The sequence below is a fragment of the Pecten maximus genome, chromosome 9 (assembly GCF_902652985.1).
Source record: "Pecten maximus chromosome 9, xPecMax1.1, whole genome shotgun sequence".
In the NCBI taxonomy this organism is placed as follows: Eukaryota; Metazoa; Mollusca; class Bivalvia; order Pectinida; family Pectinidae; genus Pecten; species Pecten maximus.
Window position 1 is genome coordinate 603,689 of NC_047023.1, and position 23,107 is coordinate 626,795.

The 23,107-nt window shown below is 39.8% G+C and overlaps 1 protein-coding gene across 1 annotated transcript; it reads right to left on the minus strand.

Moving 5' to 3' along the window:
• Positions 1–17,387: 17,387 nt before the first annotated feature.
• Positions 17,388–19,772, minus strand: LOC117334769. The gene has a single exon (XM_033894569.1). It carries the CDS (start codon positions 19,770–19,772, stop codon positions 17,388–17,390), a length of 2,385 nt encoding a protein of 794 aa, XP_033750460.1.
• Between the last annotated feature and the right edge of the window lie 3,335 nt (positions 19,773–23,107).

The window sequence follows — 23,107 nt, forward strand, 5'->3', positions numbered from 1 at the left end:
TCCTCTCGATAGACCCTGTATTATAACCATTTGTAGTATTCGTCAGCCTCTCTCTCTCTCTAGAGAGAGAGAGAGACCCTGTATTATAACTATTGGTAGTATTCGTCAGCCTCTCTCTCTCTCTAGAGAGAGAGAGACCCTGTATTATAACCATTTGTAGTATTCGTCAGCCTCTCTCTCTCTAGAGAGAGAGAGACCCTGTATTATAACTATTGGTAGTATTCGTCAGCCTCTCTCTCTAGAGAGAGAGAGAGAGACCCTGTATTATAACTATTGGTAGTATTCGTCAGACTTTTTCTCTCACTCTAGAGAGAGAGAGAGAGACCCTAGGCCTGTATTATAACCATTTGTAGTATTCGTCAGTCTTTCTCTCTCTCTAGAGACAGAGAGGCCCTGTATTATAACTATTGGTAGTATTCGTCAGACTTTTTCTCTCACTCTAGAGAGAGAGAGACCCTAGGCCTGTATTATAACCATTTGTAGTATTCGTCAGTCTTTCTCTCTCTCTCTAGAGAGAGAGAGAGACCCTAGGCCTGTATTATAACCATTTGTAGTATTCGTCAGTCTTTCTCTCTCTAGAGAGAGAGAGACCCTGTATTATAACTATTGGTAGTATTCGTCAGTCTTTCTCTCTCTCGAGAGAGAGACTCTACATTATAACTATTGGAAATATTCCCCAACCTTCCTCTCGAGAGAGAGACCCTGTATTATAAGTATTGGTAGTATTCGTCCGTTCTCTCTCTCGAGAGAGACCCTGTATTATAAGTATTGGTAGTATTCGTCCGTTCTCTCTCGAGAGAGACCCTGTATTATAAGTATTGGTAGTATTCGTCCGTTCTCTCTCGAGAGAGACCCTGTATTATAAGTATTGGTAGTATTCGTCCGTTCTCTCTCGAGAGACCCTGTATTATAAGTATTGGTAGTATTCGTCCGTTCTCTCTCGAGAGACCCTGTATTTTAAGTATTTGTAGTATTCGTCCGTTCTCTCTCGAGAGAGACCCTGTATTATAAGTATTGGTAGTATTCGTCCGTTCTCTCTCGAGAGACCATGTATTATAAGTATTGGTAGAATTCGTCCGTTCTCTCTCGAGAGACCCTGTATTATAAATATTGGAAGTATTCGTCAACCTTCCTCTCTCGAGAAAGAGAGACTTTGTATTAGAACTATTTGTACTATACGTCAAACTTTGTCTCTCGAGGGACCCAAGGGTACGTTTGAAGGATAGTGATTCTAAATCGATTTTACTAATGTGCTTGGGTAATAGTAAAGTTGGACGACAGACGATGGTGTAGGGTTTCGGAATCAGTGTAAATTATCTGTTCAAAACAAACATTTCAATATATCTACAGGAATAAGTTTATTCTGTTGCAAATATCTACCGAGACAAATAGTTCTGTTTTGTTATTTTAATCAATATATTTCAACAGCATTGGAACAACTGCTGGTTGAGCTTTTAATTTGATTTCATTCAATAACTTAACAACAATGAAAAATATATTGCATTGTTTTGGGTTTAAATATGTTTAATCAACCATGAAGGTATTATGTACAGTTATACACCGTTACATGTAGGAATGGTGACCTATTACAGTATTGGTGACAGTTATACACCGTTACATGTAGGAATGGTGACCTATTACAGTATTGGTGACAGTTATACACTGTTACATGTAGGAATGGTGACCTATTACAGTATTGGTGACAGTTATACACCGTTACGACATGTAGGAATGGTGACCTATTACGGTATTGGTGACCGGTTATACACCGTTACGACATGTAGGAATGGTGACCTATTACAGTATTGGTGACGGTTATACACCGTTACGACATGTAGGAATGGTGACCTATTACAGTATTGGTGACGGTTATACACCGTTACGACATGTAGGAATAGTGACCTATTCCAGTATTGGTGACGGTTATACACCGTTACGACATGTAGGAATGGTGACCTATTACAGTATTGGTGACGGTTATACACCGTTACGACATGTAGGAATGGTGACCTATTACAGTATTGGTGACGGTTATACACCGTTACGACATGTAGGAATGGTGACCTATTACAGTATTGGTGACGGTTATACACCGTTACGACATGTAGGAATGGTGACCTATTACAGTATTGGTGACGGTTATACACTGTTACGACATGTAGGAATGATGACCTATTACAGTATTGGTGACGGTTATACACTGTTACGACATGTAGGAATGGTGACCTATTACAGTATTGGTGACGGTTATACACCGTTACGACATGTAGGAATGGTGACCTATTACAGTATTGGTGACGGTTATACACCGTTACGACATGTAGGAATGGTGACCTATTACAGTATTGGTGACAGTTATACACCGTTACATGTAGGAATGGTGACCTATTACAGTATTGGTGACAGTTATACACTGTTACATGTAGGAATGGTGACCTATTACAGTATTGGTGACAGTTATACACCGTTACATGTAGGAATGGTGACCTATTACAGTATTGGTGACGGTTATACACCGTTACATGTAGGAATAGTGACCTATTACAGTATTGGTGACGGTTATACACCGTTACGACATATAGGAATGGTGACCTATTACAGTATTGGTGACGGTTATACACTGTTACGACATGTAGGAATGGTGACCTATTACAGTATTGGTGACGGTAATACACCGTTACGACATGTAGGAATGGTGACCTATTCCAGTATTGGTGACGGTTATACACCGTTACGACATGTAGGAATGGTGACTTATTACAGTATTGGTGACGGTTATACACCGTTACGACATGTAGGAATGGTGACCTATTACAGTATTGGTGACGGTTATACACTGTTACGACATGTAGGAATGGTGACTTATTACAGTATTGGTGACGGTTATACGCCGTTACGACATGTAGGAATGGTGACCTATTACAGTATTGGTGACGGTTATACACCGTTACATGTAGGAATGGTGACCTATTACAGTATTGGTGACGGTTATACACCGTTACATGTAGGAATGGTGACCTATTACAGTATTGGTGACAGTTATACACCGTTACGACATGTAGGAATGGTGACCTATTACAGTATTGGTGACGGTTATACACTGTTACGACATGTAGGAATGGTGACCTATTACAGTATTGGTGACAGTTATACACTGTTACGACATGTAGGAATGGTGACCTATTACAGTATTGGTGACGGTTATACACTGTTACGACATGTAGGAATGGTGACCTATTACAGTATTGGTGACGGTTATACACCGTTACGACATGTAGGAATGGTGACCTATTACAGTATTGGTGACAGTTATGCACCGTTACGACATGTAGGAATGGTGACTTATTACAGTATTGGTGACGGTTATACACCGTTACGACATGTAGGAATGGTGACCTATTACAGTATTGGTGACCGGTTATACACCGTTACGACATGTAGGAATGGTGACTTATTACAGTATTGGTGACAGTTATACACCGTTACGACATGTAGGAATGGTGAAGTATTACAGTATTGGTGACGGTTATACACCGTCACGACATGTAGGAATGGTGACCTATTACAGTATTGGTGACGGTTATACACCGTTACGACATGTAGGAATGGTGACCTATTACATAATTGGTGACGGTTATACACCGTTACGACATGTAGGAATGGTGACTTATTACAGTATTGGTGACAGTTATACACTGTTACGACATGTAGGAATGGTGACCTATTACAGTATTGGTGACGGTTATACACCGTTACGACATGTAGGAATGGTGACCTATTACAGTATTGGTGACGGTTATACACCGTTACGACATGTAGGAATGGTGACCTATTACAGTATTGGTGACGGTTATACACCGTTACATGTAGGAATGGTGACCTATTACAGTATTGGTGACGGTTATACACCGTTACGACATGTAGGAATGGTGACCTATTACAGTATTGGTGACAGTTATACACCGTTACGACATGTAGGAATGGTGACCTATTACAGTATTGGTGACAGTTATACACTGTTACGACATATAGGAATGGTGACGTATTACAGTATTGGTGACAGTTATACGCTGTTACATGTAGGAATGGTGACCTATTACAGTATTGGTGACGGTTATACACTGTTACGACATGTAGGAATGGTGACCTATTACAGTATTGGTGACGGTTATACACCGTTACGACATGTAGGAATGGTGACCTATTACAGTATTGGTGACGGTTATACACCGTTACGACATGTAGGAATGGTGACCTATTACAGTATTGGTGACCGGTTATACACTGTTACGACATGTAGAGGGAATGTGGCCTATTACAGTATTGGTGACGGTTATACACCGTTACATGTAGGAATGGTGACCTATTACAGTATTGGTGACGGTTATACACCGTTACGACATGTAGGAATGGTGACCTATTACAGTATTGGTGACAGTTATACACTGTTACGACATGTAGGAATGGTGACCTATTACAGTATTGGTGACAGTTATACACTGTTACATGTAGGAATGGTGACCTATTACAGTATTGGTGACAGTTATACACTGTTACGACATGTAGGAATGGTGACCTATTACAGTATTGGTGACAGTTATACACTGTTACATGTAGGAATGGTGACCTATTACAGTATTGGTGACGGTTATACACCGTTACGACATGTAGGAATGGTGACCTATTACAGTATTGGTGACGGTTATACACCGTTACGACATGTAGGAATGGTGACTTATTACAGTATTGGTGACGGTTATACACCGTTACGACATGTAGGAATGGTGACGTATTACAGTATTGGTGACGGGTATACACTGTTACGACATGTAGGAATGGTGACCTATTACAGTATTGGTGACAGTTATACACCGTTACGACATGTAGGAATGGTGACCTATTACAGTATTGGTGACAGTTATACACCGTTACGACATGTAGGAATGGTGACCTATTACAGTATTGGTGACAGTTATACACCGTTACATGTAGGAATGGTGACCTATTACAGTATTGGTGACGGTTATACACTGTTACGACATGTAGGAATGGTGACCTATTACAGTATTGGTGACAGTTATACACTGTTACATGTAGGAAGGGTGACCTATTACAGTATTGGTGACAGTTATACACTGTTACGACATGTAGGAATGGTGACCTATTACAGTATTGGTGACCGGTTATACACTGTTACGACATGTAGGAATGGTGACCTATTACAGTATTGGTGACGGTTATACACCGTTACGACATGTAGGAATGGTGACCTATTACAGTATTGGTGACCGGTTATACACTGTTACGACATGTAGGAATGGTGACCTATTACAGTATTTGTGACGGTTATACACCGTTACATGTAGGAATGGTGACCTATTACAGTATTGGTGACGGTTATACACCGTTACGACATGTAGGAATGGTGACCTATTACAGTATTGGTGACAGTTATACACTGTTACGACATGTAGGAATGGTGACCTATTACAGTATTGGTGACAGTTATACACTGTTACATGTAGGAATGGTGACCTATTACAGTATTGGTGACAGTTATACACTGTTACGACATGTAGGAATGGTGACCTATTACAGTATTGGTGACAGTTATACACTGTTACATGTAGGAATGGTGACCTATTACAGTATTGGTGACGGTTATACACCGTTACGACATGTAGGAATGGTGACCTATTACAGTATTGGTGACGGTTATACACCGTTACGACATGTAGGAATGGTGACTTATTACAGTATTGGTGACGGTTATACACCGTTACGACATGTAGGAATGGTGACGTATTACAGTATTGGTGACGGGTATACACTGTTACGACATGTAGGAATGGTGACCTATTACAGTATTGGTGACAGTTATACACCGTTACGACATGTAGGAATGGTGACCTATTACAGTATTGGTGACAGTTATACACCGTTACGACATGTAGGAATGGTGACCTATTACAGTATTGGTGACAGTTATACACCGTTACATGTAGGAATGGTGACCTATTACAGTATTGGTGACGGTTATACACTGTTACGACATGTAGGAATGGTGACCTATTACAGTATTGGTGACAGTTATACACTGTTACATGTAGGAAGGGTGACCTATTACAGTATTGGTGACAGTTATACACTGTTACGACATGTAGGAATGGTGACCTATTACAGTATTGGTGACCGGTTATACACTGTTACGACATGTAGGAATGGTGACCTTTTACAGTATTGGTGACAGTTATACACCGTTACGACATGTAGGAATGGTGACCTATTACAGTATTGGTGACCGGTTATACACTGTTACGACATGTAGGAATGGTGACCTATTACAGTATTGGTGACGGTTATACACTGTTACGACATGTAGGAATGGTGACCTATTACAGTATTGGTGACGGTTATACACCGTTACATGTAGGAATGGTGACCTATTACAGTATTGGTGACGGTTATACACCGTTACGACATGTAGGAATGGTGACCTATTACAGTATTGGTGACGGTTATACACTGTTACGACATATAGGAATGGTGACGTATTACAGTATTGGTGACAGTTATACACTGTTACGACATATAGGAATGGTGACCTATTACAGTATTGGTGACGGTTATACACTGTTACGACATGTAGGAATGGTGACCTATTACAGTATTGGTGACGGTTATACACCGTTACATGTAGGAATGGTGACCTATTACAGTATTGGTGACAGTTATACACTGTTACGACATATAGGAATGGTGACCTATTACAGTATTGGTGACGGTTATACACCGTTACGACATGTAGGAATGGTGACCTATTACAGTATTGGTGACGGTTATACACCGTTACGACATGTAGGAATGGTGACCTATTACAGTATTGGTGACAGTTATACACTGTTACGACATATAGGAATGGTGACCTATTACAGTATTGGTGACAGTTATACACTGTTACGACATGTAGGAATGGTGACCTATTACAGTATTGGTGACAGTTATACACTGTTACGACATATAGGAATGGTGACCTATTACAGTATTGGTGACAGTTATACACCGTTACGACATGTAGGAATGGTGACCTATTACAGTATTGGTGACAGTTATACACTGTTACGACATGTAGGAATGGTGACCTATTACAGTATTGGTGACGGTTATACACCGTTACGACATGTAGGAATGGTGACCTATTACAGTATTGGTGACCGGTTATACACTGTTACGACATGTAGGAATGGTGACCTATTACAGTATTGGTGACGGTTATACACCGTTACGACATGTAGGAATGGTGACGTATTACAGTATTGGTGACAGTTATACACTGTTACGACATGTAGGAATGGTGACCTATTACAGTATTGGTGACGGTTATACACCGTTACGACATGTAGGAATAGTGACCTATTACAGTATTGGTGACAGTTATACACTGTTACGACATGTAGGAATGGTGACCTATTACAGTATTGGTGACGGTTATACACCGTTACGACATGTAGGAATGGTGACCTATTACAGTATTGGTGACGGTTATACACCGTTACGACATGTAGGAATGGTGACGTATTACAGTATTGGTGACAGTTATACACTGTTACATGTAGGAATGATGACCTATTACAGTATTGGTGACGGTTATACACCGTTACGACATGTAGGAATGGTGACGTATTACAGTATTGGTGGCAGTTATACACTGTTACATGTAGGAATGGTGACCTATTACAGTATTGGTGACAGTTATACACTGTTACATGTAGGAATGGTGACCTATTACAGTATTGGTGACAGTTATACACTGTTACATGTAGGAATGGTGACGTATTACAGTATTGGTGACAGTTATACACTGTTACATGTAGGAATGGTGACCTATTACAGTATTGGTGACAGTTATACACTGTTACGACATGTAGGAATGGTGACCTATTACAGTATTGGTGACGGTTATACACCGTTACGACATGTAGGAATGGTGACCTATTACAGTATTGGTGACCGGTTATACACTGTTACGACATGTAGGAATGGTGACCTATTACAGTATTGGTGACGGTTATACACCGTTACGACATGTAGGAATGGTGACGTATTACAGTATTGGTGACAGTTATACACTGTTACGACATGTAGGAATGGTGACCTATTACAGTATTGGTGACGGTTATACACCGTTACGACATGTAGGAATAGTGACCTATTACAGTATTGGTGACAGTTATACACTGTTACGACATGTAGGAATGGTGACCTATTACAGTATTGGTGACGGTTATACACCGTTACGACATGTAGGAATGGTGACCTATTACAGTATTGGTGACGGTTATACACCGTTACGACATGTAGGAATGGTGACGTATTACAGTATTGGTGACAGTTATACACTGTTACATGTAGGAATGATGACCTATTACAGTATTGGTGACGGTTATACACCGTTACGACATGTAGGAATGGTGACGTATTACAGTATTGGTGGCAGTTATACACTGTTACATGTAGGAATGGTGACCTATTACAGTATTGGTGACAGTTATACACTGTTACATGTAGGAATGGTGACCTATTACAGTATTGGTGACAGTTATACACTGTTACATGTAGGAATGGTGACGTATTACAGTATTGGTGACAGTTATACACTGTTACATGTAGGAATGGTGACCTATTACAGTATTGGTGACGGTTATACACTGTTACGACATGTAGGAATGGTGACCTATTACAGTATTGGTGACAGTTATACACCGTTACATGTAGGAATGGTGACCTATTACAGTATTGGTGACAGTTATACACTGTTACATGTAGGAATGGTGACCTATTACAGTATTGGTGACGGTTATACACCGTTACGACATGTAGGAATGGTGACCTATTACAGTATTGGTGACGGTTATACACTGTTACGACATGTAGGAATGGTGACCTATTACAGTATTGGTGACAGTTATACACCGTTACATGTAGGAATGGTGACCTATTACAGTATTGGTGACAGTTATACACTGTTACATGTAGGAATGGTGACCTATTACAGTATTGGTGACAGTTATACACTGTTACGACATGTAGGAATGGTGAATACATTTCGCTCCTTTAACCAATGTCAACATGTTGAATAATGACACGCAGTGAGTGTAATTACATGAACTAGATCATGAAGAGAAAAGGTTATATAAGAGTAATTTTGGATTTCTCTTGATAACCCTCGGTATGCCGTACTGATGTGAATGTCGTAGTTTAGAGTATTTAGCGTTGTGTGATTCTGTTGTCAAACCAATCGATAAAATTAGCATTACTTATAATGGTTTGTCATGTTCTTACAACACTGGAGAAATCACAACCTACACATTAATAAGCATTAGATTTGTGTTGGTATATGAGTATAGATGTATAGGGTAAACAATAAATAATATCAATCATAAAATATCTATATTTACTTACGTTTTCAGCATGTCTTTCTACCTTATAGATCTTAAGTTTGTTCCATATTTATAATAACCAAGCCAACGTTGTTATCCGCAAACGGAGGACTTGTAATCCAGAAAAAACACACATTTTGTTTATCACAATTTGTCGACATATAAACACAACCAGGTTCACTTAAATGTTGTCTGACTCCTATATGTAACTCAGTGGACCTGAATACCTCACAAAAATACAGGAAATACTCTCTGCGCGTGAGATATCACAACACTAAACTTATCGACGTCTTCTCCCTTAAAGCTTTTTACGTATTCCTTGCACCCAGCCTAATCATATTTATGCAAATGCAGTACAGCATTGTGATGATTAAACATGTTTTTTACGAATTCTTACTTCATCTAAGCGCGTGTCCATCCGCTGGAAAAGTACTGAGATTCATTTTTATTTGATGCAGTGTGTGATATTACTAGGCAGGCGCTGTGTACAGGCACGCGTTCGTTACAGGTACCTCCCAACATTACAGTGCTCAGCTAAGGGATATGGGGAATTCGAACGGTGCACATTGATTCGATATTATATTGTGTTCGGAATAATTTAATAATACAATACCAAAGAATACTTTTTACTCTTCCTGTAATTTGCGTATCCCAATGGAACCTGAATTTGTGTTCTACAAATGTGCTTTGGTTGAGAAAATAAGATTTTATAGTCATCGTGGCGATGTCGCAAGTGGATTAGACATGGCCCGACCTGATGTAGCTGTGAAGTTACTATTTATTTGATTATCGATATATACATTAGACATGGCCCGACCTGGTGAAGCTAAGAAGTTACTATTTATTTGATTATCGATATATACATTAGACATGGCCCGACCTGGTGTAGCTGTGAAGTTACTATTTATTTGATTATCGATATATACATTAGACATGGCCCGACCTGGTGTAGCTGTGAAGTTACTATTTATTTGATTATCGATATATACATTAGACATGGCCCGACCTGGTGTAGCTGTGAAGGTACTATTTATTTGATTATCGATATATACATTAGACTAGTTAGTGTCTAGTAAGTAATAACGACGGTATGGTCCAATATAGGTACTGGCTCCTAACATAGTATGGTATAGGGTCTAGTAAGTAATAACTTCGGTATGGTCCAATGTAGGTACTGGATCCTAACATAGTAGTAATTATGACAATACAGAGAAGTAAACTGTCGAATTTTTTAGCTAATCCGCCACTTTTATCAAGACATAAGTTAAGTACACACCATCACACACAGACATAAGTTAAGTACACACCATCACACACAGACATAAGTTAAGTACACACCATCACACACAGACATAAGTTAAGTACACACCATCACACACAGACATAAGTTAAGTACACACCATCACACACAGACATAAGTTAAGTACACACCATCACACACAGACATAAGTTAAGTACACACCATCACACACAGACATAAATGTGATTGTTAGTAATTTACTTGTGTCTTTATAACTGGGCAGATTGCCTCGAAAATGATATGCCTTAGTTCGAAAATTTGATATTCTGCAGCCTACTTAACAAAGCTGTATTTTTGGTGATATCTGCATTTTCAATTATCTACAGGAACAAATAAATCATGGTTTGCATTCTTTGCTAATTTCATTTAAAATGACGGAAATAACCCTGGATATTTATACATCAAATCAAGATTGAAACCATTTTGGTACATGAATGACAGGCCGTTCATTGTCACATGAGTGACCTGTCGTTCATTGTCACATGAATGACATGCCGTTGATTGTCACATGAATGACATGCCGTTGATTGTCACATGGATGACATGCCGTTCATTGTCACATGAATGACATGCCGTTCATTGTCACATGAATGACATGACGTTCATTGTCGCATGAATGACATGCCGTTGAATGTCACATGATTGACCCGCCGTTCATTGTCACTAGATGACATGCCGTTCATTATCAAATAAATGGCATACCGTTGATTGTCACATGATTGACCTGTCGTTCATAGTCCCATGAAAGGCCTGCCGATCAGTATATTGCGTTATCAGATTTTTACGTTTTAGACTATTGTTAGAAGGTTAGATGACTATACTTGTTAAACATCTTATTTCGATGGTCCTTCTCTACTAAACATTAAACTAAATGACGTTATTTACTGACGGACTACATACATACCTACGCTTTACGCGATCTCACAGTATTGTTTATCAACGTTAGTTTCAAGGCGAAGCCAACGTTTGTGATATGGTTATGATATGTGTGATATCTGTGTGATATGTGATATCTGTGTGATATGTGATATTTGTTTGATGTGTATGTGTGTGATATGTTGTGAGATGTGACTGGTTAGGTAACGGCCGAGCCACATTCCTAGAAGGCGTCAGTCTGAAGAAAACAGTTTGTCAAACAGGAAACCTACCTACAATTTTATCGATCCTAGCGCTGTTAACGAAATTCAAAATGACGTATTTTGTCTGCTCGCTTCTGAGTTATGTTTTCCGAATTATAAAGTACACACTTTAAACAGGAAAATAGAATTGACCAGTTTATTGTCATATTTCTTATGCACCGAAGACTTGTTTACTTTGTAATAGGAGTTTACTATCAGCAGAGACGGAAATGGTAAATATAGATACATTGAGGAATACATCTGTTTGATTGACCCTAATTCTACATGTACATATTGTGCTAGGCAGACCAGATCCTTAAATATGTGTATGATGACGTGATTTTTAAGAGTTTAATCATTTCTGGTGTAAATCGTGTCACTGAAAAGAAGAGATTTTCTATTAAACCAACCATCATAATTGTTTTGTGTTTCATCATTTTCGTTATTTTTACTTTTTTAACGTCAACAAGGATCATAGAAAAGTTATCTTACGAACGTGTTAGCTAGCATACCCCGTCCAGAATAGTGTTGTAACTAGAGTTTCCAGATTGCCGTATAAAGCTAATGTTCGGTTAAAGTGATGTATACACAAATATATTTGATCCGACCGAGACTCAAATCGTTGATGTAAAAGACATTTTGTGCGAGATGAGTGTAGCTATCGGTAATTCTCGACGATAACACATGACGCCGGTACCTTCTCAACTTCTCTTTTGTTTGACAACTAATCCGAATTAATCTCACCCCAGAACATGGAAGATTTGAACTTCTCGGAGTCTAACGGGCTATAACAGGGCCTACGGTATTATGGTGGTATACATCAACAAACACAATCTCAATTGTAATCCATATTAATTCGTAATGTCAAGCGCTGTTGGTAGATCATGTCTGAGGAAGATTGATATATCAATGTAAACATATACAAAATGTATACATATATTGTCTAGGTGACAGGGACTTGAGAATTAGTTACATTCTACATGTATTTGGACGTTTTTGTGTGAGTGTGTGTGTGTGGGGTGTGTGTGTGTGGGGGGGGGGGGGGGGGGGGGGTAGATTAAAATTCGGTACATACAGCCCCACCAAAACGTCTGAAAATGTGCTATACACACTAGGGGAGGTCCAAATACATATACATGTAGACTGTAACTAGTTCTCAAGTCCCTGTGATACACACTGGGGGAGGTCCAAATACATGTAGAATGTAACTAATTCTCAGGTCCCTGTGGTCTAGGTGGCCTTCAGTGGAAAACAGTTAACATTAACAGAAGGAGTGGTGTTAGCATCATAGAATATATTAAAACTAAAACGATATTTCATCCTGGTTTATGTTACATTAACTATTTGTTTTATGTTATGGTACAATAATCATAGAACATTAAGATATGAGAGGGGGGATTTATATGATGTATTCAGTACATCAGTTACAAGATGTTAGGTTGGTCGATATTAACTTACATTGAGAGCCAATAGACTGGTGACCTTGGCGAATTCGTGACACCTATGGTTTCCCATTGTGTCAAGCTAAAACGTTAAATATAAATAAATAGCGCTAGAAAGAGTGACCTTTCGTAAAGAGTTATATATCTAATTTGGTCTGGTGTACAAAATACCATGTAAGAGTCAGACAGCTCGGCATATATAGGAAATATACCGCCAGAATTGAAATAGATCGGCACCAATGTATTGGCTCCCGTGGAGAGTCCGTCAGACGACCTACAGCCTCCGGACAAGCCGATTGAGACGGTAGCTGTCAGAGTAAACAAGGATTTCGACTGTGGAATCGCAGAAAACTCCAAAAATATTGGTTTAGAAATGTCTGCGATTTGAAAAATCTAAAACAGAAGCAAGTAAAAGTTTAATGTGCCTACATTGCTACATTGAATTACATCACTAAACCTTTATATATCTACATTACATTACATCATTAAACCTTTATATATCTACATTACATTACATCATTAAACCTTTATATATCTACATTACATTACATCATTAAACCTTTATATATCTACATTACATTACATCACTAAACCTTTATATATCTACATTACATTACATCATTAAACCTTTATATATCTACATTACATTACATCATTAAACCTTTATATATCTACATTACATTACATCATTACACCTTTATATATCTACATTGAATTACATCACTAAACCTTTATATATCTACATTACATTACATCACTAAACCTTTATATATCTACATTACATTACATCATTAAACCTTTATATATCTACATTACATTACATCATTAAACCTTTATATATCTACATTACATTACATCATTAAACCTTTATATATCTACATTACATTACATCATTACACCTTTATATATCTACATTACATTATATCACTAAACCTTTATATATCTACATTACATTATATCACTAAACCTTTATATATCTACATTACATTACATCATTAAACCTTTATATATCTACATTACATTACATCATTAAACCTTTATATATCTACATTACATTACATCATTAAACCTTTATATATCTACATTACATTACATCATTAAACCTTTATATATCTACATTACATTACATCATTACACCTTTATATATCTACATTACATTACATCATTAAACCTTTATATATCTACATTACATTACATCATTACACCTTTATATATCTACATTGAATTACATCATTAAACCTTTATATATCTACATTACATTACATCATTAAACCTTTATATATCTACATTACATTACATCACTAAACCTTTATATATCTACATTACATTACATCATTAAACCTTTATATATCTACATTACATTACATCACTAAACCTTTATATATCTACATTACATTACATCATTAAACCTTTATATATCTATATTACATTACATCATTAAACCTTTATATATCTACATTACATTACATCATTAAACCTTTATATATCTACATTACATTACATCATTACACCTTTATATACCTACATTGCGGTATATGTACATTGAATTACGTCACTAAACTTTTATATACCGACATTGGTACATTGAATTACGTCACTAAACCTCTATATATTACTTGTTTATGATATTTGAATATTTCACTTACCTCTTACCACAGGTCATCAAGGTCAAAGCACACTAGGCAAAGACAAAAAGGGGAAATTTCAAAGCGTTTTGGTAATAACACTCAATGCGTTATGTAGTCGTTGCTTTGAGTCCAAAGCCTTAAATCATACATATTTAGGTGTTACATGTTCTTGCTACCATGCGTCGTGACCTACAACCCAAACATGCAGCTTTCTGTTTTCGTTGAACTAATTACACTTCATTAATAATGGTAAGGAGAATGTTCGTAGCTTTTTCTATTGATACATTCTCCAGCTCTATAAAGAGAGATGTGATATACTTCAGTGAATGATTGGGTCTAGACAGGGCTCATAGTACATCGTGAAACTTGGACGAAACTTTGTTAGAATGTTATATTTGGTTTTTATCAAAACAACATTTATTTGAATTCCTTCATTACATCAAAGAGTATAGTATTACGAAGCAGCTATCCATCACCGTTTTCCAAATTTTCTTATTAAAACATACCGATGTTATATGGGTTCTATGAATCACTCATAGAGCCTTGTATACAAAAACAGACATTTCAATTTGGGTTGGTGATCCGAAAATATCTCGATAATCAGACCACGCACATTTATAAATGACTATGACTTCCAGCATGTAATTGGACACTCATGAGAGATATATGTAACGAGATATAATTTCAGATATTTAAAAAATTGCATGTAAAAATTGGGGATAACATATTTCATTCGAACAGATGACCCGAGTGGTATAACATACGTACACTTAAAACCAATTTAAGTTTTGATAACTCGATAACTTGATAACAGGCCTGCGGCCTTCGTTATTAATTTAATTGCAAAATATCCGAGTCCGAGTTGTATATCCTGCAACAATACACGAAAATACAAACTATTGGTAATTTGTATTTTCATTTTATTTAACTTTTTCAATCCGTGATAGTTAAAGGTAAATAAACCCATACGAAAGAAAATGAACAAGGTCTATGATATCTAAAGTCCAAACATAAAGAAAAATCCTAACCGAACACAAGCTGGTTACTTTTGGAGACAATGGAACAACTATGGGAACATGAGACAGATGATGACAATCAGATTTTCTGAGAGTGTCTATGTGTGATATTTTGCCTATTGGCGACACAAGACATGTCACATCCAGATAGCACTATCTTATCAAAATTAGAGCATGTCATTCAAAACCGAGGGAAATATCCATCTAATATCAACAATAGCATGATGGAGACCGGTCATTCGCACGGCCTGGCAATATCTGTACCAGTCTCCACAAGCCATCCCCACGGCGTGGCAATATCTGTACCAGTCTCCACAAGCCATCCCCACGGCGTGGCAATATCTGTACCAGTCTCCACAAGCCATCCCCAAGGCGTGGCAATATCTGTACCAGTCTCCACAAGCCATCCCCACGGCGTGGCAATATCTGTACCAGTCTCCACAAGCCATCCCCACGGCGTGGCAATATCTGTACCAGTCTCCACAAGCCATCCCCACGGCGTGGCAATATCTGTACCAGTCTCCACAACCCATCCCCACGGCGTGGCAATATCTGTACTAGCCTCCAAAAGTCATCCCCACGGCGTGGCAGTATCTGTACTAGCCTCCACAAGTCATCCCCACGGCGTGGCAATATATGTACTAGCCTCCACAAGTCATCCCCACGGCGTGGCAATATCTGTACCAGTCTCCACAAGTCATCCCCACGGCGTGGCAATATCTGTACCAGTCTCCACAAGTCATCCCCACGGCGTGGCAATATCTGTAACAGTCTCCACAAGTCATCCCCACGGCGTGGCAATATCTGTACCAGTCTCCACAAGTCATCCCCACGGCGTGGCAATATCTGTACCTAGTCTCCGACAAGTCCATCCCCACGGCGTGGCAATATCTGTACCAGTCTCCACAAGTCATCCCCACGGCGTGGCAATATCTGTACCAGTCTCCACAAGTCATCCCCACGGCGTGGCAAGTATCTGTACCAGTCTCCACAAGTCATCCCCACGGCGTGGCAATATCTGTACCAGTCTCCACAAGCCATCCCCACGGCGTGGCAATATCTGTACTAGTCTCCACAAGTCATCCCCATAGCGTGGCAATATCTGTACCAGTCTCCACAAGTCATCCCCACGGCGTGGCAATATCTGTACCAGCCTCCACAAGTCATCCCCACGGCGTGGCAATATCTGTACCAGTCTCCTCAAGTCATCCCCACGGCGTGGCAGTATCTGTACCAGTCTCCACAAGTCATCCCCATGGCGTGGCAGTATCTGTACCAGTCTCCACAAATCATCCCCACGGCGTGGCAATATCTGTACCAGTCTCCACAAGTCATCCCCACGGCGTGGCAATATCTGTACCAGTCTCCACAAGTCATCCCCATGGCGTGGCATTATCTGTACTACCCCCCACATGTCATCCCCATGGCATGGCAATATCTGTACTACCCCCACAAGTCATCCCCATGGCCTGGCAATATATGTACTACCCCCCACAAGTCATCCCCACGGCGTGGCAATATCTGTACCAGTCTCCACAAGTCATCCCCACGGCGTGGCAATATCTGTACTAGCCTCCACAAGTCATCCCCACGGCGTGGCAATATCTGTACCAGTCTCCACAAGTCATCCCCACGGCGTGGCAATATCTGTACCAGTCTCCACAAGTCATCCCCACGGCGTGGCAATATCTGTACCAGTCTCCACAAGTCATCCCCATGGCGTGGTAGTATCTGTACCAGTCTCCACAAGTCATCCCCACGGCGTGGCAATATCTGTACCAGTCTCCACAAGCCATCCCCACGGCGTGGCAATATCTGTACTAGTCTCCACAAGTCATCCCCATAGCGTTGCAATATCTGTACCAGTCTCCACAAGTCATCCCCACGGCGTGGCAATATCTGTACTAGCCTCCACAAGTCATCACCATGACGTGGCAATATCTGTACCAGTCTCCTCAAGTCATCCCCACGGCGTGGCAGTATCTGTACCAGTCTCCACAAGTCATCCCCACGGCGTGGCAATATCTGTACCAGTCTCCACAAGTCATCATCATGGCGTGGCAATATCTGTACCAGTCTCCACAAGTCATCCCCACGGCGTGGCAATATCTGTACCAGTCTCCACAAGTCATCATCATGGCGTGGCAATATCTGTACCAGTCTCCACAAGTCATCCCCACGGCGTGGCAATATCTGTACCAGTCTCCACAAGTCATCCCCACGGCGTGGCAATATCTGTACCAGTCTCCACAAGTCATCCCCACGGCGTGGCAATATCGGTACCAGTCTCCACAAGTCATCCCCACGGCGTGGCAATATCGGTACCAGTCTCCACAAGTCATCACCATGGCGTGGCAATATCTGTACCAGTCTCCACAAGTCATCCCCATGGCGTGGCAATATATGTACTACCCCCCACAAGTCATCCCCACGGCGTAGCAATATCTGTACCAGTCTCCACAAGTCATCCCCACGGCGTGGCAATATCTGTACTAGCCTCCACAAGTCATCCCCACGGCGTGGCAATATCTGTACCAGTCTCCACAAGTCATCCCCACGGCGTGGCAATATCTGTACTAGCCTCCACAAGTCATCCCCACGGCGTGGCAATATCTGTACCAGTCTCCACAAGTCATCCCCACGGCGTGGCAATATCTGTACTAGCCTCCACAAGTCATCCCCACGGCGTGGCAATATCTGTACCAGTCTCCACAAGTCATCCCCACGGCGTGGCAATATCTGTACCAGTCTCCACAAGTCATCATCATGGCGTGGCAATATCTGTACCAGTCTCCACAAGTCATCACCACGGCGTGGCAATATCTGTACCAGTCTCCACAAGTCATCCCCACGGCGTGGCAATATCGGTACCAGTCTCCACAAGTCATCCCCACGGCGTGGCAATATCTGTACCAGTCTCCACAAGTCATCCCCACGGCGTGGCAATATATGTACTAGCCTCCACAAGTCATCCCCACGGCGTGGCAATATCTGTACCAGTCTCCACAAGTCATCCCCACGGCGTGGCAATATCTGTACCAGTCTCCACAAGTCATCCCCACGGCGTGGCAATATCGGTACCAGTCTCCACAAGTCATCCCCACGGCGTGGCAATATCGGTACCAGTCTCCACAAGTCATCCCCACGGCGTGGCAATATCGGTACCAGTCTCCACAAGTCATCCCCACGGCGTGGCAATATCGGTACCAGTCTCCACAAGTCATCACCATGGCGTGGCAATATATGTACCAGTCTCCACAAGTCATCCCCACGGCGTGGCAATATCTGTACCAGTCTCCACAAGTCATCCCCATGGCGTGGCAATATATGTACTACCCCCCACAAGTCATCCCCAGGGCGTGGCAATATCTGTACCAGTCTCCACAAGTCATCCCCACGGCGTGGCAATATCTGTACTAGCCTCCACAAGTCATCCCCACGGCGTGGCAATATCTGTACCAGTCTCCACAAGTCATCCCCACGGCGTGGCAATATCTGTACCAGTCTCCACAAGTCATCATCACGTCGTGGCAATATCTGTACCAGTCTCCACAAGTCATCCCCACGGCGTGGCAATATCTGTACTAGCCTCCACAAGTCATCCTCATGGCGTGGCAATATCTGTACCAGTCTCCACAAGTCATCCCCACGGCGTGGCAATATCTGTACCAGTCTCCACAAGTCATCCCCACGGCGTGGCAATATCTGTACCAGTCTCCACAAGTCATCCCCACGGCGTGGCAATATCTGTACCAGTCTCCACAAGTCATCCCCACGGCATGGCAATATCTGTACCAGTCTCCACAAGTCATCCCCATAGCGTGGCATTATCGTGATTTCCACTATTGCACTTATGCGAACTGACCACACGAAAGTCATTAGAAGAGGATTAAAAGAAATGCAAACATTCAGAATTTTTTCGGAATATCCCTTTAACCATTTATAGAAATGATAATTAATCAAGTTTTCTGTTTTCACTTAATTGGCTCCTAAAATGGAAGTACTCGTGAAAGACGTAGCCCGACTATTACTTATAGATAACGCGATCAACCCTACCATAACATGGTTCATAAAAGTCAGCATCCCGAATCGAGATTTCATGATGTGTCAGATGATTACTCCGACAGAGTATTACTTGATGTAGGAAGTGAATTTGTGAAGATATTCTTTGGTGTACGTGTAAAAGATCCTTCCTTGAAAAAACAACATTATATTGTCGGAAAGTATAATTAGAATGTACTTAGCCACAAGGGCAATACACATAACCTATAAACAAAATCATGAAATAAGTCACGTTTAAAATATTATCATTATGTAAAAATAATCCCATAATGGAAATATCAGATGTAATATTGATGTTTACATCCAGACAGCTGTGTATCAGCTGACTCGAGAAGTCACTCCCAACTCCCAATAACCAGGTAAATTGTGCACTTCTCCTTCATGATGGAAATTAGTTTTTAGATTTTAATTTATTTTTTCTTACAATAGTGCATTAAGCCTTCTTGATCGTTAACATTGTTTGTGAGATACCCGCGTAAATGTGAAATAATATTTGAACACTTGATAATAAAGCAACGCTTTAGGGCGACACTTGATACTATGCAGTGAGATTGATAAAACAAATGTCGGGATCTGTTATTAGAGAAATCGTGTGCGGTAAATGAAATAGCATTTCACCCTGTTATATAAAATATCAAAGTCTAATTACATTTTCCTGAAGTTCAAACACGTGTCTTTACTTGAACGGCTAGCACAACACTTATTTACTGATAAAACAACGTTCTTTGAGAAATAGCACTAATATGAGGAAAGACTATAAAAAATTGAATGGCGTTGATCAGGATCTCTGGGGTCCTATGTGAACTATGACATTCGGCGTATACATCAGATACTTGTGAGTTTATATAGACTTATAGTTTCGATGTTGCTAGCCCATCCTTGTTTAACGTCCTATTAACAGCCAGGGTCATTTAAGGACGTGCCAGGTTTTGGCGGTGGAGGAAAGCCGGAGTACCCGGAGAAAAACCATCGGCCTACGGTCAGTACCTGGCAACTGCCCCATGTAGGTTTCGAACTCGCAACCCAGTGGTGGAGGGCTAGTGATAAAGTGTTAAGTGACGTCAGACGTTATAACAGTGGGAGACGTTTATCCTTCCTGAAAACATCGTCTAATTGGACTTTTCAATATCATCCATGCAAGGTTTTCGTTTGCTGAAAATGTGCCATTATTTCAACGACTTTTAGTTCGACATCATTATAAATCAATCCTTGGATGATTAAATCAAAATTAAAAACCAGCCATAACTCAAATTCATTATCGATTACACCAGGGCAAAATATAGATCAAATATAGACAAAATATAGACAAAATTATGTAGACAAAATATAGACAAAATATAGACAAAATATTGACAAAATTATGTAGACAAAATATAGACAAAATATAAACAAAATTGACATAATATAGACAAAATCAGTCTATATCGGTGATGTGAATCCGATGGATGTTTCAGATTGTTTAATAGCAGATGTCCTGAATGAGTTATCGATAACATAAGCAATAAGATTGTAGTAAGTGAGTTATACTAATGAGACGAATGACAGATTTAGATGATACCTCTGTCCCAAACAACTCATTTACATTTGACCAACGCTTGATCTACACGCTATTTTCTGCTTGAAGACTTACAACACCGATTCGTCCGAGGATAAACACTGATGGCGTTATCCGATGCGTGAATTTGTCCGAAGATTCTTATCCTTCCCAAGTAGACTGATGCTGAGATATCGAGGCCGTCCAACTCAGAAACGAGGCCAGCTGTCCAAAACGAGGCCAGCTGTTCAACTCGCAAACAAACAATTTTATGCTTCAGAAGTTTGATCAAGTGTAATCAAGCAAAAGAAGTAGCAGTTCCTGTAAAACTGTCTTTAACACCATCTGTGTCATTGTTTTAACATTATTCCCATCCAAGTGATGTATTTGTCTGTATATTAAATATAGTATCGTAAATTCATTAAATTAAAATAATTACAATCAGTTTAGCAATTAGTGATAATTTTCTGTTTTAATCAATAATATTTTTTTTGAATTAATAAATGTCAAAGTTACTCTCTGGCGCTTTCACTTATATTTGTGCTGTCGTTCAGAAATATATTGTCGATAAAATATTGTCTCTGTCACCCCCATTCGGGCCTCTCGATCTCTGACCTTAATTGTGTGACCTTTTAAGATCAGTTCCCATCTGGGTATACCTGCTGTGATTGCTTCAATAACTCCAGGGTTTATAGATATATTTATAGGCCTATAAAGGCCAAATTGTTCCTTCGGTTTGGCAACGTAATAGATTGTCACCAGTGGACCTACCGATGGAAACGGAGTAATCCGCTAGACATGGCGTTTTAATGTGATATTTGCAAACGGCGTTGACGGAAATGAGGATATTGCCAGAAATTCTAAAAAAAAAAGAAGAAAAAAATTAGTAGGAAGGAGGCAACTTTTTAAAAATTTACAAAGTTAATACAAATAAAAAATCTCACAAAGCAAATATTCGCTGCACTATCGCTGTACTGCGATTTAGGTTTAAACTTTCGTATTAGACACGTGCTTTGATACGAAAATCTAATCAGCAAAGAAAGGATTCCATCATTGATTTAAACAAAGTTCACACTAAAGAGGAACTGTTTATCATACAGTGTTTAATCTATGTCACGATGAAAGATCGTCACAATATACACTGAGAAAATTCCTTCACGTGGAATTCAGATGAACAATTTTATGTGAAATTCACGTAAAGGAATATTGCCCGTGTTGTCAAAAAGTGTAAATTTAGAAACAGATAAACTTGGAGCTGAATAAGGAATATGATGCTGCCCTACTTCTGTCCTTCTGAATTCGAGCGTCAAAGATTTGGTCATTTCTTTCCTCTTTGTCCAGGTAAGCTCCGTCTGATGTTAAAACAACAAGAGGCGCTGTATGTATGCCACAATCTGTTGGCATCGAATGAACTTTCCCTTGATATATCAACAATACTTTAACATGTCAATGATTATTTCTCAGAAACCTAGTATATGCTTGTAGTTATTGTATGGGCTTGAAATCAAGGATACAATATACTATTACTTACAGCGTAACAAACGACTAACTAGTAGACTGTATGATA